This window comes from Strix aluco, chromosome 8 (assembly GCF_031877795.1).
Source record: "Strix aluco isolate bStrAlu1 chromosome 8, bStrAlu1.hap1, whole genome shotgun sequence".
Taxonomy (NCBI): domain Eukaryota; kingdom Metazoa; phylum Chordata; class Aves; order Strigiformes; family Strigidae; genus Strix; species Strix aluco.
The window spans coordinates 4,600,427-4,617,905 of NC_133938.1; the positions used below are offsets into that span (position 1 = coordinate 4,600,427).

At 38.2% G+C, this 17,479-nt stretch overlaps 1 protein-coding gene across 9 annotated transcripts in view; it reads right to left on the reverse strand.

Moving 5' to 3' along the window:
- Positions 1–17,479, reverse strand: part of FGGY (FGGY carbohydrate kinase domain containing) — a 150,280-nt gene that overhangs the window by 89,993 nt on the left and 42,808 nt on the right. For all 9 annotated transcript variants that reach the window (XM_074831891.1, XM_074831890.1, XM_074831896.1 and 6 more), the window contains one exon: positions 25–140. In XM_074831891.1, coding sequence (XP_074687992.1) covers positions 25–140 — 116 coding nt within the window. The remainder of the gene's footprint in view (positions 1–24; positions 141–17,479) is intronic.

Here is a 17,479-nt window from a genome sequence, read left to right on the forward strand (position 1 = left end):
TATATAAAACAACCCCCAATATACCTATTTTTTCATACTTATCCTTCACCAGATCTTCCAAACCAATCGTTTTCCAGAAACTGTCATCCCAACCTCCATCTGAAGTGTACGTCCACTTGCACACTACCGTACAGAGGGACCTAGAAAAGAGACAATATAGGCACAGAATCAGGAAAATGAACACATTTGGTTTTAAACTTGTGACTAGAAGGAAGTCTGTGCAAAACGATCTCTTCATTCACTGGTCAAAAATTCCAAGCATAATGCTAACATTAAAAAAAAATTGATTACTGTTTGGAGTGCATGTCTTGAGATACCTTAAAAGGACATTATGTTTAAGATTCTTCTCTGCTGAAACAACTCCTGGTCTGGCCACTTGATTGCATAAATCAGTCAAATAACAGGCCATGCATATGCCCAGAAGACAGCATAGCATGAACAGCTCTTTAGCAAGCAGCTCAAAGATTCCTGCTTCTCCAGGCTGTACCTAAATAGCAATGTTTTGCACACAACATGTCCTTAGAAAAACTTTCCATTACTTATGTTGAAGCTGAATTACGATTTACAGGAGATTATGTGTGCACTGATAATTAGGTTAAATGACACTGCTTCGATCCCTGCAGGTGTAAAATGTCTGTATCAGGTGAATGTGTACAAGCAAAACTGCATCCAACTACCAGAGCTTCTGCATAGCATGTGTTCAAGTACCACCATCATTAGGTCTGTATTTCAGCAGAACCTGATGACAATTCAGTGACATGCTGAAACAGCATTAGCCTTGAAGCAACTGAGTGCAATATTAAGTTCTTGTTTCAAGTCTCATTCCTGATAAACTGATGCTGAACTTCGCTGTGACAGTACAGCATCACGGGGCAGACTACAGGAGCAGAATATAAACAAAAGACAAGAGCACTTGCAGAAATGTCTATCATAATAGAATGTTTTTCTTCTAAAAATGACTGATATCCCCAACCTCTCATTCCCCCAAAATATGAATAACGTTCCTGAAGATTTAGTATTACACAGACTGTTTTCTGTCTGAACACTAAGAATCGTCTCAGAAGATCAGTATTAAATTGTGCTTGAAAAGTTAACAAACTAAAAGGTATTAAAAATGCTAAATACCACTGAAAATTTCAGCTGTCTGTAGTCTTGGGAACACTACTGTACATCAAGTGCAAGACATCTCGGATGTATCTCAGGGAAACACATCATCATAACCGTTCTCAAAGAGAAACCCCTTTCAGAGATGGATTTTCTGTGATGTCTTACAAGACAGCTTATTTGGGACTAATTTTAAGCCAAGGTGTGATTTCCCAGACATATTCTTTTTATTAGGCTGTTAAAATTTGAATGTGTATCTTCAAAGTAAACAGGATTTTACTGAAGCATTTGACTTTTTCTTGCAGTTTTGCGTAAGTAAAATCCAAACAAAATTCCTGTCTACAAAAAATATTTTTTGAGCTAAAGTAAACCCTCCCTTTCATCCAAGTGAACTACCTAGAGACCTAAATAAGGAGAATTAAACTTATTATTGTATTACATATTGTTACATTACCACATGTCTAGGAAAACGAGCACTGGACAATGACCCCACTGTCTACAGCAAGGTGCAGTTACTGAACAAAGAAGGAAGATTTCTGCCTTCAGCAAAGTTAAAAATAAGACAGCAACATAGCTGATAGTCAGATACAGCAAGGTGTCCCAAAGAATGTCACACATATCAGCACCTACAACCTGTACCTATAAAACACAATCAAACCCAACCAGATACTCAAAATACTAAGTATTCAGTCAAAGGGGAAGAAAAAAAATTCACATAAAATACTTGCTGCTAGTACAGATCCCATTGCACTTTTCCTACCTAGGCAAAGTAGAGTGTCTTATTTTACAGTTGTAGCAAAAAACATGCAGTAAATAATAAAGGATTTGGTCTTTTTGAAAAAGACACCACTAAGGGAATGGATTCTGCTACTTTGAGGCTTGACAAACATACTTGTCATAGTTTCCCATTTATTTATATAGAAATACCCCACAAACAAAGCAACAGTGAGTGCCTCTCCTCCATTAAAACATAGTAGCAGAAACTAGCAATCAGCAAACAGGACAGAAATAGAAAAGCTATTTTTATTTACTATTTACAAATCAAAGCTAAGGCTTCTCCTCACTGATACTGTACACACAATAAAGCCAAAGAAGAACACGACGAGCCTTTCCACACAGCTGGAAAAGTATCTAGAACTCTAGTTTCACCATGTTTTGGGGGTTTATGAGAACCAAGGATGTACAAGTGAGGGCAGGATTCTCACGGGGTGGGACAGCTAAAGGCACTGTCCTCAGTGTAAATCCTCTTATGTGACACTGAGCAGAAGATTGGATGATTATATGGACTCCCCATGCTCCCACCTTCTCATCCAGGACAGAAATGTATATTTTAAATGCATCATGTTTCATTTCATTCTATTCTTTTTGGAATGGTGATGTTCATTCACAATCCCACTGTTTAGCAAGGTGCTTTGTTTGGTCTTTGTAATGAGGGAATTTATTAACATTACACATTTTGGGGAAAAAAGAAATAGACATAACTATTTATATCCTTGTAAATACTGTGGAGATTATTTCAGGGTTACTCTTCAAACAACTTTAACCCACCCACCCATCCCCCCCCCCCTTTTTTTTTAAAACAGTTTAATAGACCAGACAATTACAATTCAGTGTCTGGTTTGAAAACAGAAAAGCACATGACCTGTAACTACAGCAACGATAATGTTGATATAGGAAATTCCAATTTCCAAGGATTTAAAAGCCAGTCATGGAAATCTAATTAGGACCTTTGACAAAAACTCGGCAAATAAATAAATAAATTCTAGGCTGAAGAAAATACTGGGAAAAAAATAAACATTTTCCCCAAATCAGCTCAAACCTCTCATTAAAAGGGAAAAAAAAAGGCTATTGGAAATAAAGCTCATTTCATCACTTTAGGAAAAATTTAGACATAAAGAGTGAAACAATAATGCATCAAGTTTTCCCAAATATGGTAAATACCAAATCATAACAAGTTATCATCAGAACTGAACATGTATTTTTCTAATTAGATCAATGCTATGAACTATTGCCACACTCTGAAAAATGCTCTAAGGATGAGAGCTAAATGTCATGGCTCCTCACTTTCAGAGATCACAAAGCAACTCGCTCTGAGTCTCCACGCTTACCCAAAGAGAAAGTGGAGCCACCTTGCTGGAATCCAAAGAGCATATTTTAAACAGGGGCCAATTCTTCCATACAGCCCATGCTGAGGAACACCACATCATGTCTATAGGCCCACTGAAACAGTGTGAATGGGGACAGACCAACCCTTGCCAGTCCACTGAGTTCCAGTGTATTGGAGCTCTCTTACTGGATATGGCTGGACTGAACATACTCTAGTATGAAACAGTAATGGGGCTGTGAGCATTTTCATCCTGCTTTTGTAGATTTATAAATGCAAAGTGCTTAGAAAAAAAAAGATAAATAGATGATTTCTGGTTCAATTTTAATACAATATAGAAAACATGAACTGCAAAGGACACCTCTTCCCAAGTGAATTAACTGGCAGATCTGTAAGTGGAAGGTTCTGATACGAAGACCAACCTCAACTCCAGGCTAAAACACTAACCTATTACACTGGTAGGTTTTTATTTTCATGGCCACAATTGCCCCATAAAAAGTATATGTTTAATTGAACAATATAGCTTTATACCAATCCTCAATATCTATGAGAAAGTAGTATACTGCAGAAAGACATTCTGGTCTCTTAGATAACAGTTCAAGAAAGAAGGATTTCTTTGAGATGCCCGTAATGACAGATTAACTTCACTACATGCTTCAAAAGAACAGGGATGTGGTGAACTGAAATCCCTGCCACTTACCTGATGAAGTGCTCTAAGAATTAAACACAGCTGCTCAATTTGTATATCCTACAGAGCTGTATGCACATGTAGAGAGAGCAGTTTGTTCATGGTTTTTCACCTTTGAATACAAATGGCATAGATATATATTAGCTTTTGGGAAGTCACTCGAAAATTCTCCTCCAGAGCATCATCCAGAGAAAGAGCTAGCATGACTTGTAACTTGGAAAAAACGTATCCAGAAAGACATTATGGTGAAGAGGAAGGTGAGGAACCACATCATTACACCTACAAAGAAAGCCTCAACTATTAGAAAATTTTGTATTTCTCAGCAGCTCCTAAATTTTGTGAGATGAAGGCCAAACATTAAACAGAAACAGTACTGATACTCACTGTGGTATATTCCCTTTTTCTGAACTATTTGGCAGTATTGCCTCAATTATTTGGCCATAAACACCAGACTTGCACTAGCTGAAGCTGGATGAACCAGATGGATTGAAGCAAATGTTCCCCTTTACTACCAGGATCAACTGGGTTCAAAGGTGCTGAGTTAATAGGCAGTCATCTAGGCAACTGCCTAATCTAATGCAGGACTTGAGAAGACACGGTGCAGAACTCCTCAGTAGCACAGGACATATTTAGCTAGGCTGAAATACCATGAATTTGAAGACTGTTTTCCTCAAGCATGTTCCCAATACAATGAAATGAAAAATTTCCTTTCTCTGTTCTGAACAAAAAGTTTTGCTTAGAATACTCTTACTGAAGAAAACAACCCTTTTGCATGGAATTTTTTTTATTTTATTTAAACCAGATTTTCAACAGGAACAGGATTATGTTTAGAGTTTGTTACAAATTCTAGTCTACAAAGAACTATAGGATCCTACTTGCATCCAACAGCCTCAAGAAAAAAATCCCTGCCACATTCATTACAAAGTAGATTTGGCTGGGCACATAATATTACACAATCCTTTCTATTACTGTCTAGCTCTTGAGGTTTTGCACATATCTTGCTGAGGACTGACTATGGATGTGCTGAAGTCCTGTATGACCAAAATCTCAGTATTCCGAAAAACCCACCAGCACTAGGTCCTCGTAAGTAAACCATGAGGTTCAGGGAGTCTGTAGTGATGGAACACACAATGATAATTCCCAAATGCTGTCTGGAAGCAATGATTTGGCCCCACTAACCCTCAAAAGGATCCAGGGCAACTAGACTCATGGCCAAAGCAACTCATGTGCTCAGAGTTAGTCGATATGTGGCTCTTCCTGCATCGTCTACCCATTCTGAGTATTATCTCTTACTCTGTTGTACTTCTTGGAGAGAAAGAAATCAGATATACTCATTAAAAAAAGGGAAACACTGTACAGTCTTAGTTATCTGCATTAAAATGTATCTAAAAGATAAAGGTCACAAAAATCTTCTCCACACCTACTTAAGAGTTGCCAGAGCTTTACGCTTTGGTCTGTTCTTTGCTGACACCATCTCCCACGCTCCAGAAGGGATAGAGCAATCAAGGGCATGACTCCCAGCTCTGCAGAGATTCTGCCCTGTCTGGGAGAATACTTGCTATCTTTGACAACGAAACACAGTTTGAGGTGTATTCTATAACTGCATCAGTCTTCTGGAAGTCATCCTAATTTTGAGTATAGTTTAATATAAAACTCCTATTAATGAGGATAGTTACTAAAAGAAAGGGTTTTTCCCCAAAAAGTGATCCCATAAGCTATTTATATATGATTTTCTATTCAAGAGGGTTGGTACAATACTAGTTAGCCTGGATAATGAGTCAGCTACCAGCTTTAAAGGCAGAGTACTGTGTCTTGACCATCCTGAAGTGAATGGAAGATTTGCTCTTGATTCCAAAGCAGAAGGATCTGCTTAATTCATTCTAACTGGTCAGAAATGAATTAAAACTCATTAACATAATTAATTTTACAGGCATCATTAACAGCATAACAGTTTAATCACAAAGTATATTCAATGTATCACTTCCATGAAAAATGTTCTTGCAATCTGGCTGTCATACTAAGAGTGACTTGGTGGTGATGACTAAAAGCAAGTGCACTTGCTGAAGACTGTACCAAAACTAAATCCTACAGAAGCCAGGACAGGGTATAGTTAGGTCCCAAAAGAAATAGCGTGCGGTAGGATAAAGTAACATTCTGTGGTCTGTTGCCCTGATTTATTTAAAGCTACAAAAAAATCAAGAACTGAGAAAGCTGTATGACGTTCTGAAGGCAAGAAGGAGACCTGAAACAATGGAGTGTGACTGTCACAACATCAAACATGTTTTTCCTTTTGTTCTGCAAACTTCAAATTTAAAACAGATTTTGAATTCAAATTGAAAACCAGAGCTTAGGTTCTGTTCAAGTGAACTTCTCCACATACTGACATCTGGATCAAGCTGTCAGTGTCCTCCCAAATTATGCACCCCACAGTCTTGAGGCTTTTTACAAAAATGAGCAATTCACCGCTCTAACACAGTCACAGATCTGCCTGTGGTTTTTGCAAAAATGTTCCAGACAAAAAATTAAGACAAAGCACACATACTCCCAGCATCCAAGCTTTATGTTAAACAGAATGGGGCATTGGTACTGCAAGAGCCTGAAATACAACAGAGATTATCAGAGAGCAGAAAGAAACATGTAATTATCTCTGTTCCATTATGCCTAATGCCACATACGTTAATACATGACCTTTGAAATAGAACCAGATTATTAGATCCACATACACTGCTGGTATTTATACCTGTCACACCAATGTCTCTGCCTGTCTGGTGTATTTGGCTGCTTTGGGGGAATCTGGAAAAAAAGAGGGCAATTTGTCCTAAGGGAATACTTCTCAGGTAATAGGAGAAAGAACATGACACCTAGTCATTTAGTTTTGAAACCTCTAAAATGTATGAGATGCTGCCCATGTTAAGCATTTGCTAAAAAGAATCAAAGAGCGGTGGGTTGAGCTCACAGCAGAGTAAGAGCTGCACCTGTTGTCACTCAGTTACTACAGTAGATCTCTCGCACAGATTAGTTTTAAACCACAGGGCCGAGTAAGTCTGGGTGTGCTCTATTTCACATACACTGTCTGCATTTTACTCATTTCACCTATTCAACAGCTCTTTAATTGCATGTACACAAACCAAAACATGTCAGGGTCTGTTCCATCCACCCAACTGTGCAAATCCCAAGTTCCTAATATTTACAACACACCATTTTTTATTATTATTGCCTTTGACCCAAAGCCTATGAAATTCCTGCCTGCCCAAACCCATTGTCTTAGTACAGCAGTGCAACATGACTCTTGCCCAAGAAGGGTTTTCTTCTTCTAACAAAACATTAAACATGCCAAAAAAAAAAAGGCAGGTGGGGAAGCCTGTTTGGGACAACTAGCAGACACATACCAGTTGCACTCAGAGGCCTTGACTTTCAGTCTTTGCATGTCTGAGGACTTAAACCGAGCCAATAAAGATAGCAAGGAAATTACAGTAATCAGCGTTAGCAATTCTACTAGCTTCAGCCTTTCTATGCTCCAGATAACACGTATTTATCATAAATAATAAAAAGTAGTCTGACTGCCATTTAGATTTTTTTAAACAGTTAAATATCACAGCAAAAGCAAAGCTTTCTCCCTACTTTGAAATATTCACCAAAACTGAAAAGGAAAAAAAAAAAAAGATGTATAATATAAATAAGTATATATAAAAAACTCTAGGATTAATTTCCTTCCTTCTGTATGATGCAATGAAATGCCAGTATTTGTTAACACTAAGGTCAGTGGCAATTTTGTCATATTTCACAGGTGAAATAGGATTAAACTCCAGACCTGACCCTTAAAACCTTAAAGAGTTAATGTTCCAAAACTTATTTGGATTTTCCTTTTTTTAATCTCATTTTAAACATCATCAGTATTGAATTCACCACAAGAAAAACTGAATCTCAGAAAATAGCTCTTCAGTTTCAAAAAATAAAGTTTTAGTAGAAAAGATTTCTTTTTACTAGGAGGTGTGTAAATTTGGTAGAAGATACCAATCCACAGTCACCAACCCAAAGGACAGTGAGCAGCTCATGACCTATAAGATGGATACACTGAAACCAATGATGATACTGATATTTCACTATGTAATACCTTTCCAAACCCTTTCAAGCCAAATTTTTATTGTTGAAAAAAAAAATTATATTCAAGTCCTACATTTGGCCTAAAGATTTCACAGGTTTTCTTTAAAATCTGTGTTCAAAGTATTTGTTTGACAAGATACGCTATTCCCGCCTTTTTTTTCAATCACTCAGTGAACTTGTATGGTTCTAACAGACTCCTTAACAATCAACAAGACTAAATTTTGTTTAAAAATTTGTGAACTTGTATTCAGCAGCTCTCTTGGCCTCACATCTGGAAAGTCAGAAGTCTCACTGGACTAGTGGCACAGCGTTTATTTAAAAATGTAAAACAGGTCTCCCTTCCTCTATCGTAAATCTCCCTGCCAAAGCACAGTCCGTGAAAGAGTTACGTACTCTTCTAGGCAAGGGGAAGGCTCTTAGGGAACAGCAGCTACACCACAGCCCTTGAGGGGCTCGTATCCACCAAATCTCTGACCGACAGACACAGGCACTACAGCAGTACTTCAAAACTTACTTATCAGGCAAGGAAGTGCATGGGGCTGTAAGGGGTAACGGGGTTTGCCCAGTTTCCACTAAGGTGAAACAGAGAGTTTTCAAACTTGTGAGGTATTAGATCAGACTTCATCACTGCCCAGGGGAACCCATGCTACAGATCCAAACACAAAAATGGTCTCTGTGCCTCAAAGGGCAGCTGTCCCAAGGCAGTGGCCACAACTGGTTTTCTCATGCAGTAAGCAGGAGCTACAACTCTGGCAAAGGTTGCACCAGGTGAAGAAAAGCACCGGCTAAGCACATTTCACAAATATTGTCTCCATGCCTACTTGCTGGCCAGCACCATTTCAGTATTCTATAAGTTCTCAATAATATGCAAGAAGAAAAAAACCAAAAAGCAATTCCTTGTACAACCATAACATAGCTTCCTTGCAGATTTTTTCCAGGACCTCAACGAGAGGAGGCATTCCAAGGCAGACATATTACCATGGGCTTTTAGGTCTTTTGTCAGGATACAGCATGTAGAAGCAGGACTCCTGACTCTTCTGAGCACATACCACCACGCGTGCGTGTTGAAGTCCCACTCACAGCCCTTAGCAACAACCAGCGAGCAGGAAAGAAAGTATTTCAGTTAGTAAATCAAAAAGTTCGAATTATTTCTGTAAAGGGGAAAAGGGAGTAATTAACTCAAACCTTGCTCTAGTATTTGGTGTTCATGCTGTAACACTTAGGAGGTTTTCAGATGGCTTTTTAAATTGCAGAATTTTCTAAGCAAATATGTTGCTTATTTAAAGGGATAGATTTTATTGTATGAAAAATACAATTCACATTTGCAATTTTCTACACCCACATCTATAATTAATATCCTCTGATTACAGCCACTCCCTGACAAGATTCCATGTTATATTTAAACCCTGGGTGCCAGTTTGAAAGGAAAAAAAAAAAAGAACAATAGGATCATTTTCAAAGACTACATAGCAAGACAAGGTTTCAAAGCAGCAAAGTGCTTTAAACTCTGGTATCAACCTACTGACCACCCCAACCAGAATTAAGAGTGACCTCCAATTACCACCACAATCAGCAGAGAAGTCTCTTGAGAAATATAGAGTGTAGATGTTTCCTGCACTCCAGAAGAGGTATGAGACTAATGTTGTATTATACGATAAACCTTGAACTTAATGACAGACTATTGGGAAAACCACTTGTGACACTCAGCCTCTAAGGATCGACACACATAAATAAAATGCTGTGTTGGATAAGGTACCTTAAAAACGTAATTTTTGTACATCTCGCCAGAGATGTGGAAGTATGCATTTGATATATGAGTATTGTAAGAAAACTGGCATGTTTTACTTTTGCATAAATATACACACATATTTATACACATACAGATATTTACTTTGGATTGAGAGAAGGTACCCGTCTGTAATTGTTTGCTGTAATCTATTTAAACCTGTCCTTTAAGAAATACAAATAAATGCTTCAAACACTGCAAATGTCCGAAAAAGTCATACAACAGAAGAATCACACTAACTACAATGAGATGATGTTTCTTTTACTATTTGTAACAGTGTCCAATCAAAAAAAAAAAAAAAAAGTGTGTTTCTCTTTAGGAACACACTATCAAAAGATTTAAAGACTTAGACTCTTAAATTCAGTTTTCCTAGAAGTTATGTCATCAGACCTGAAAGGAACCACCCATCTCAAGTGCAACATATCAAGTCAGATTAATCCCTTGAGTACATCCAGTAATTTCGGTGGATTCATACTGGGGATACATTTAACTAAACATGTTGAGTTGGACCAGAAAGTACAAAATAAGAATATTTTATCCACCCACATACGCCTCACCATGTCATGAGGCAAGGGGAAGCAAACAGTCAGCAGACTGCTTGCTTTTTTATTAATTTCATTCTGTCTTATATTACAGACACCCAACCAAGATTCAAGCCCATTGTCTTCGGCATTGTTGAAAAACACATAATGAGACACAGTCCTAGACACAAAAATGTATTGTCTAGACAAATCAGACATAGCATGTGGGATTGGAAATATTAATCCATTCCCTTAAAAGATGGCAAACAGAGGCAAAAGAAATTGAGTGACTTGGCCAAGGGTCAAAGAGTAAACCTCATTCAGACCCCTGAATTGAATCTTGAACTTCAGAGACTCAGTCCTGAGATCCAGGCAGAAAGACACCATTCAGATACTATGATGCTGAACATACCTAAAGATCTTCCTATGTACAGCTACAGTCTAAATCTTCAAATATGATAGTAACAAGAAGACACATACATGAAATCAAATCACTGTAAGTTTTAAAAGCTTAATAAGCAGAGGAGAGGTTATAGAAATCATCCAAAAATGGCAAGACAAATGAAAAGCAAAACTGGAAATAAAGCCCACATATCTAGCTGCTCCAGTCCGGCAGCCTGCCCTCTGGACATACCTCCTGCCATTATGCAACATCAGCAGTGTTTCTGTTCAATTTATTCAGGAAAACATACTATTTCAAGCTAACCACTCTGCAGTAGGAAGTCAAATATCTATTTCAATTAAGAGCTTGTACTCAAAAAACATATCTTTTCCTGTTACCTTCTTCAGGCAGCTAAAACTATTACACAATTAAAACTGAAAGTATCGGTATACAGAGCCAGTATACAGCTTTCCTCTGGAAGTCTAATCTCGAGCAAATTTACCACAGTTCAAAACTTCACCAAACGCTCGATGAAGTTAGGCAAAAGATTAAGCAAAGACTACAAGTAACGGAGAAAAAGGAAGTCAGGTTTCAGGCAAGCTCCCTCACCACCATATGGCTTTTGATAGTGACATTATTCCCTTCAGCAACATAAATTTCTCCCAGTACAGTAACAGCAGCACACCGCTCCTCACATCCACATGGGCATCACCTAACACATCTGTCAGTACCAGTCGGGGCTTCAGCGCTGGCCATCACATGGCCACGCGTATCCCCACATCTCTTAGCTGTATTACAACAGACTTTATTATTCGACAGGGCTGGCATCAGCAGGGTATAGGAAGATGGCAGTTATTAGCTCCATGACACTTTAACCTTCTACTGTATGAAAACTAAACATGGGACGTGCCCCACCAACATCCATGTTTAGGGAGCACAAAGACTTAGGAAGTGTTTTGGACTCCTCCAGTGGTTTAGAAAGTGTGACATGATGCTAAGGGCAATGTCTGGCCAGCAGCCATGTGGACACTGCCATTCCATACCCTGACTAGTAAAGCAAATCTCCACATGAGCAGTGCTACAGTTCATGATGTGGTTTATGCTGTTTTCATATAATTGAGTAGAATTAGAGTGGTGAGAAAAAAGCCACCCTTACAACCCTAACACTGATATTTGGACAGAGAGAACTATTAGTCCAGAAATCTCTCCATAAGTTCACTATAAAGACACATTTTACTAATTCCTGAGTAAATAATGTATCTATTTCTAACATCAAAACTTTTGAGAGGCTAATTTAGCACAGTACTTGAGCATATGTGCGAGTATAAAGTCCTGAAGAAATGTCAGTAGAGTTAATGGGAGTTTTTACCAGCTTAGTCAGACTATGCTGAACTGGAACCTAGGCCGTCATGCACTTGTGGCCAGACGAAGCCTAAGTGAAACCAGAATAGAAGCAGGAAAATTGCCAAAAGCACTGCACTAAAAGAAAGTTTTAATAACTATATTTTGATGCAGACTGATCCAATTTCACATGCTAAACTCCAATATGGAGCCCTCCTCCTTTACTCAGGCAACCACTTCAAGTCTTACCCAAGTTACGATGGCAGGATTTGGCTGCCATGTGCACCTGAATCAAAGATGCACGTTAGAGATTCCTACAGAGGCAATGAGGTGTGTTGTTACCTCCTGTCACAAAAATCAGTTCAGTCAATGTATACTCTAAAAATCATAAGTCATTCCCTAATACTAGATACATTTGTTCAAAATTTACAGTCATTAGTATCAGTTTTTAAAAACATTTTTGATGGTTAGATTATAAGATAAGGCATTTAAATCAAAGGAAAAGCAAGATGGTTCATTCCACATACATCATATGCTGTATTGTATGCTTGTATTTTAATCTTTTAAATGATAGTATCAGTGAGCATACTTCTAGAGTACATTTAATAACAATAATAATAATAATGGTTCGAGTCCTTTCGAAGTGTATTCATGTAAAAAAGAGGGTAAATTTTTGAGCAAATCTCAAAAAGCAAGATCAACAGTTTTATTTGGATAGATGTGTGATTTTGTAAACCAAAGAAAGAAAACCCCACTAAGTAGAACCACAAGGAGTTCTGAAACGGGTAACAGAAGTGAGTGAAAGCATACATAAATTTCCATAAAGTATGAATGAAAAAACCAACTTATTTACATCATTAAGGAGGGGAATGGGGGGTCAATACAGAAAATAAGGAAGGCTACAGAGTAGATAAATCAGGTGTCATTATTCCCAGAATACAGCAATAAAGACATTTCAAACAAAACAAGCAATTGAAAAAGGGTATGGGTATTGCTGGGACCAAAACCTTAACAGATTAAAAAAAAGAGAAAGAAGAAAAGATTACATTACATGGATATCTGGACTGTTTCTACTCATAATAATGAGAAAAATAATATAAGGGAATATAAACCCCCATTAGCTGAGCATTCTCTAAAATAACTATCTCCAGAAGGATGTTAACATGTCAATTCTAGGCTTCTTCCCTCCTTTTTTACCTCTGAAACAATTACTGCTGCCATTGTAAAAGAAGGGACTGGACAAAACGAACATCCACTTTGATTTGTTATAATCAAACAAAGCAACCCATGGGTTCTAGGAAAAGTGGCTAAAAGGAAGACGTTAGTCTTCTAATTTCAGATGCTTTAGCCTGTTATACAAGAACGGTGGACATCAATGGTTTTTACATTCATTTAAATCTTAAAAACAACTTCATCTGGGAATGAAGATCCGCAGCGCTCTCAGAGACATCTAACCCTCCCAGGTAAGGCAGGCAATGCCCCAGCTTGCCTTACACTAAACACTGTGAAAGGTGACGGTTGAACCAGAAGGGTGGAGTTTACCACTATTCTAAACTCTAATGAACCCTTTCATGCAGTTCTAACAAGACTAAAATATCTGTCTTTCCCCTTCTTGATACTTGAATTATACTGCAATACTTGCAGAAAATACACTTGCGATTGCTGCAAGCACAGAGAAGAATGGACTAAAAGTCAATTCAACATCCCTGTTAGCTGCCTGAAAAATAAAGAATGCTTTATTCCCTCTTTAATACTTTCTATCTTTTTAACAAAAATTTAAAAAAAGAAATAATTTCCACATTTCTGCATTTTACCAAATTTAGTGTGGAATTAAAAAGGTCACTCTTCATAGAAACTCTCTACATTTTTATGCAAGAGAAATTAAGAACACATTTTTAAATGCAATTTTGCAAACTACTATTTATCTATGAGCTTGGTTCTACAAAGACTTAGGTGTGAATAACCTGACCTGAACGAATAGTGTCTTTGACGTCAACTGGAGCATTTATGTGTCACTTGTTTGCATAAGCAACTGCAGGATTGTGCTTGACTTACTCTATAGATAGTCCTCACTAACGCCAGCAATTAAGTCAATAATTAGGCTGTACAGCCTCATCCAGCAATATCAGGCTGTACATCCTGCAAAATTAAGCCATTTTCCTTAGTGTAAAGTGGTTTGCACCTTGACAAAGAAAAAAGCACAAAGAAAATTAACTCACTGATGTTCTAAGATGGCTCCAGAGGTGAACGGCCAGCTTTCACCGCTGCAAGATGCAGACAGAAATCCTCAGGTCTGAATTTAGCTGAGTTCTCCTGTCCTGACTTGCCATGGAGGGTGTGAGAATGAGGAGGAGGGACAGCACAAGACCTGCTGTCCTGCAGTAATCAGAGATATGCAACTCTGGACCGCAGTAATGAAAACCAGAAAGAAAGAAAGAAACAAATCTACATCCAGGTCAAAAAGTAACAGCAAGTGGCACCTAAAGAGCAGCAGTTACTTAAAAAGAATTTTCTGGAAAAAGGAATAACATGTCATACCATGGCCTAAATCTACAGTATGTGTGAAGATGCTCTTGTTATACGACAAGTGCTGCTAGTCAGATTTCTCAGCTGGAGCAAGACATCAGATGAAAACTTCTCTGGGTGAACTGACCTTGATTTTTCCAAATACACAATTTCTTCTGGTGCCAATTAATCTCAATCAATAACCTACAGACTGTTGCAAATCATTATCTGTGTCCTATTGAAATCACAAAGTACCTTTTCTGGGCCGTAAGTGGACAACAGGTTCAGAGAGAAATGAACAGTGTAAGAACAGTTCCCCAAACATTCATAAAACCAACAGCCTGTTCATACCAACATGCTTGGATAGCAAATAAAGGACCCAGACCAGCAAAGCACTTAAGCACATGCTTTAACTTTAAGCACGTGCCTAAGTGCTTTGCTGGAAGAAGGCCCAAAGAAAAGAATGAACATGGTTAACTGGAAAGCGCTTCAGAATTGGATTGACTGCTTTGTTTTTCCATTAACTCTAGTTGCTAGTAAACACATGTTTGGTCTCAGCATCCTGCCTAATGTATTTAACCCATATCACAAAAAGAGTGATCTGGTACAACCAAGCTCTTTACTCAAGGAAGTTCCATGAATTGGAAAGCGAGGGAACTACAAGACATGCCTGGGATTTAGGCTACTTATAAGGCACGAGTGGAAGCAGCACACTCACCTCTCGCTGACAGGCAAACCCACATGAAGGCCCCGACCATAAACATGCTTTTAGTAGTTCACCACACAAGCCCACATTGTCCTGACTCTTCCACCTCTTACGTCAAGCTCCACAGAACATATTTTGGAGACCTCATCAAGAGGGCACAAAACACTGCCACAGGACCAATGGCTCACCTTCCTCTCTCCCACTTGTGAAGGAAAGAAACCCAAGCTTGGAGAAGATAATTTCCAAATCTGGGTCTTGGGAATGTGACAGTCTTTTTTATTACCTCCACCGTGGTCCATTAATAACATTTTTACATGCATCAAATTTATCCCAAAACCAAAATGAAAACAAAATTCCCTAAAATACCTTAAGCAAAATGCTTAAGTTAAAAAAAGGTTGGAGTCCAAAAATGGAAAGATGATTAGGGAGGTAGGTGAAGTTGGAATGAAACAATAATAAAAAGCCCTAAGAACACATCATATATTCATAGTTCTTGAATCATTAAGGCTCTGCATGACAGCTCTCACAAGCACCAGTATGGCAAACTCACTGACTTTTAAGCAGGAGTGAAAGTGGTTAAGCCCTAGGACAAATAATTTGAAAATCTCAGCACAAGTCTGATCTCAGAGAGTTTAAAGGAATGCAGACTGCCCAAAAACACAGCAGCTGTTTGTTTTTTCTGCCACCTTTCCAAGGTTCATGTCTGGAGTGAGGATAAACAGTTCTGAAAAAAAGTTATGTGGAGTTCAGACTTTAAGAAAATAAAACATCAGACTAGTATTTCTTGCAGAAAGATTAAAAAACCCCAAACCTTAAATTATTCAGCCCTGGAAGTTTTCAGGTAGAGCTCTCAGGAGCAGAGGTAGATGGCTTCAGGCTTCCATATATTAAAATGCTTTCTCTAAACCAGTTTGCATTTTCAAAAGCTTGGCCCGATGTGGTTTTCTTGAGCAATATTCCTCCAAGCAGAGTTTCACATTTAATAAGGTAAAACTGTATTCCCTATTTTATGCACACATATGTGCATACACACACACACACAAATAGAGGCCCTTTCAGATAAACCAAGTAGTAAACAAGATCGAGGGCAAAGCCTTAGAGGTCAGCCTGAAGTGATTTCCATCAGCACAGCAGGTACCATAATTACAAGGTAGTTTGTGCTGTTATTTTGGACATCATTCTTTTTACTCTTCCTTCTCCTTTCTCTCCCTATTATTCTCTTTGTGCCAAAGTAAATGAGCATCTACTTTAATTAATTAATTAATATGTCTCTTGATAGGTTAGGCAATTAGAAATCTCTTGACTCTGAACATTTTTAGTAGATATAACTTTCCTTTGATCCACACTTAAATAGACATAATGAGAAAGACTTTAGAGGAAATTTACTTAAATAGTTTACCAGTGGAGCTAACTGATGTAGGGAAGGATTGTCTGTGTTGTTATAGACAGGTCAGAAATAGCAGGAAATTTCAGGCACCATGTTGAGATTCAACATCTGTTTATGAACTGTCCTTATACACAAAATGAAGAGTTGCTACAGGACAAAGTATACAAACCCAGGAAGTCCAAAACAAACTGGAATCTCTCCAGAGAGCTCTCCCGTTATATTCATACCTGGTGGTACTGGGGCATCAGCACGAGGTGAACACTGAAGAACTCTGATTTGTCTTTGAGATACACAAATTTGTCTTTGAGCATCACCCAACATGACGTATGAAATATACCATTAAGGAGACTACATTACCTGCTCTTTCCAAACCCAGACTGCAGATGCATGCCCACCAAGCTTGGGGGACGGAAGCAGGGAGGCCAAAAATGGCAGGGGATGGGACAAACACAAAGAAGAGGCGTCAACAGTGTATCGTGCTCTTACACATTCCCCATTTTCCCGTCTTTATAGGGAGATGAAAGCATTATGCAGCATTAACCTCACATACAGATGCTGCGTTCAAGGAATTAAGGACAACATCACACCTACTTTTTCCATTAAGACAGGAAGCACACTCAATTTTTTTCTTTAAAGTAAAACTATAATAATATTGCTTTTTCTCAAAAGAGCCTGTGTTAGGTATTTTATGTACAATGACAGATCAGTATCAGAAACTCCCAAGCAGAGTTTCATGGAGGGAATCTCAGAGGATGGAAACTACAGGAAAACAGTTTTCTGTGTATTTTGTGGCATGTTCTCCCCCTCTCATCACTTTAATTAAATATAAAAACACCTTATTGTGGAGATCC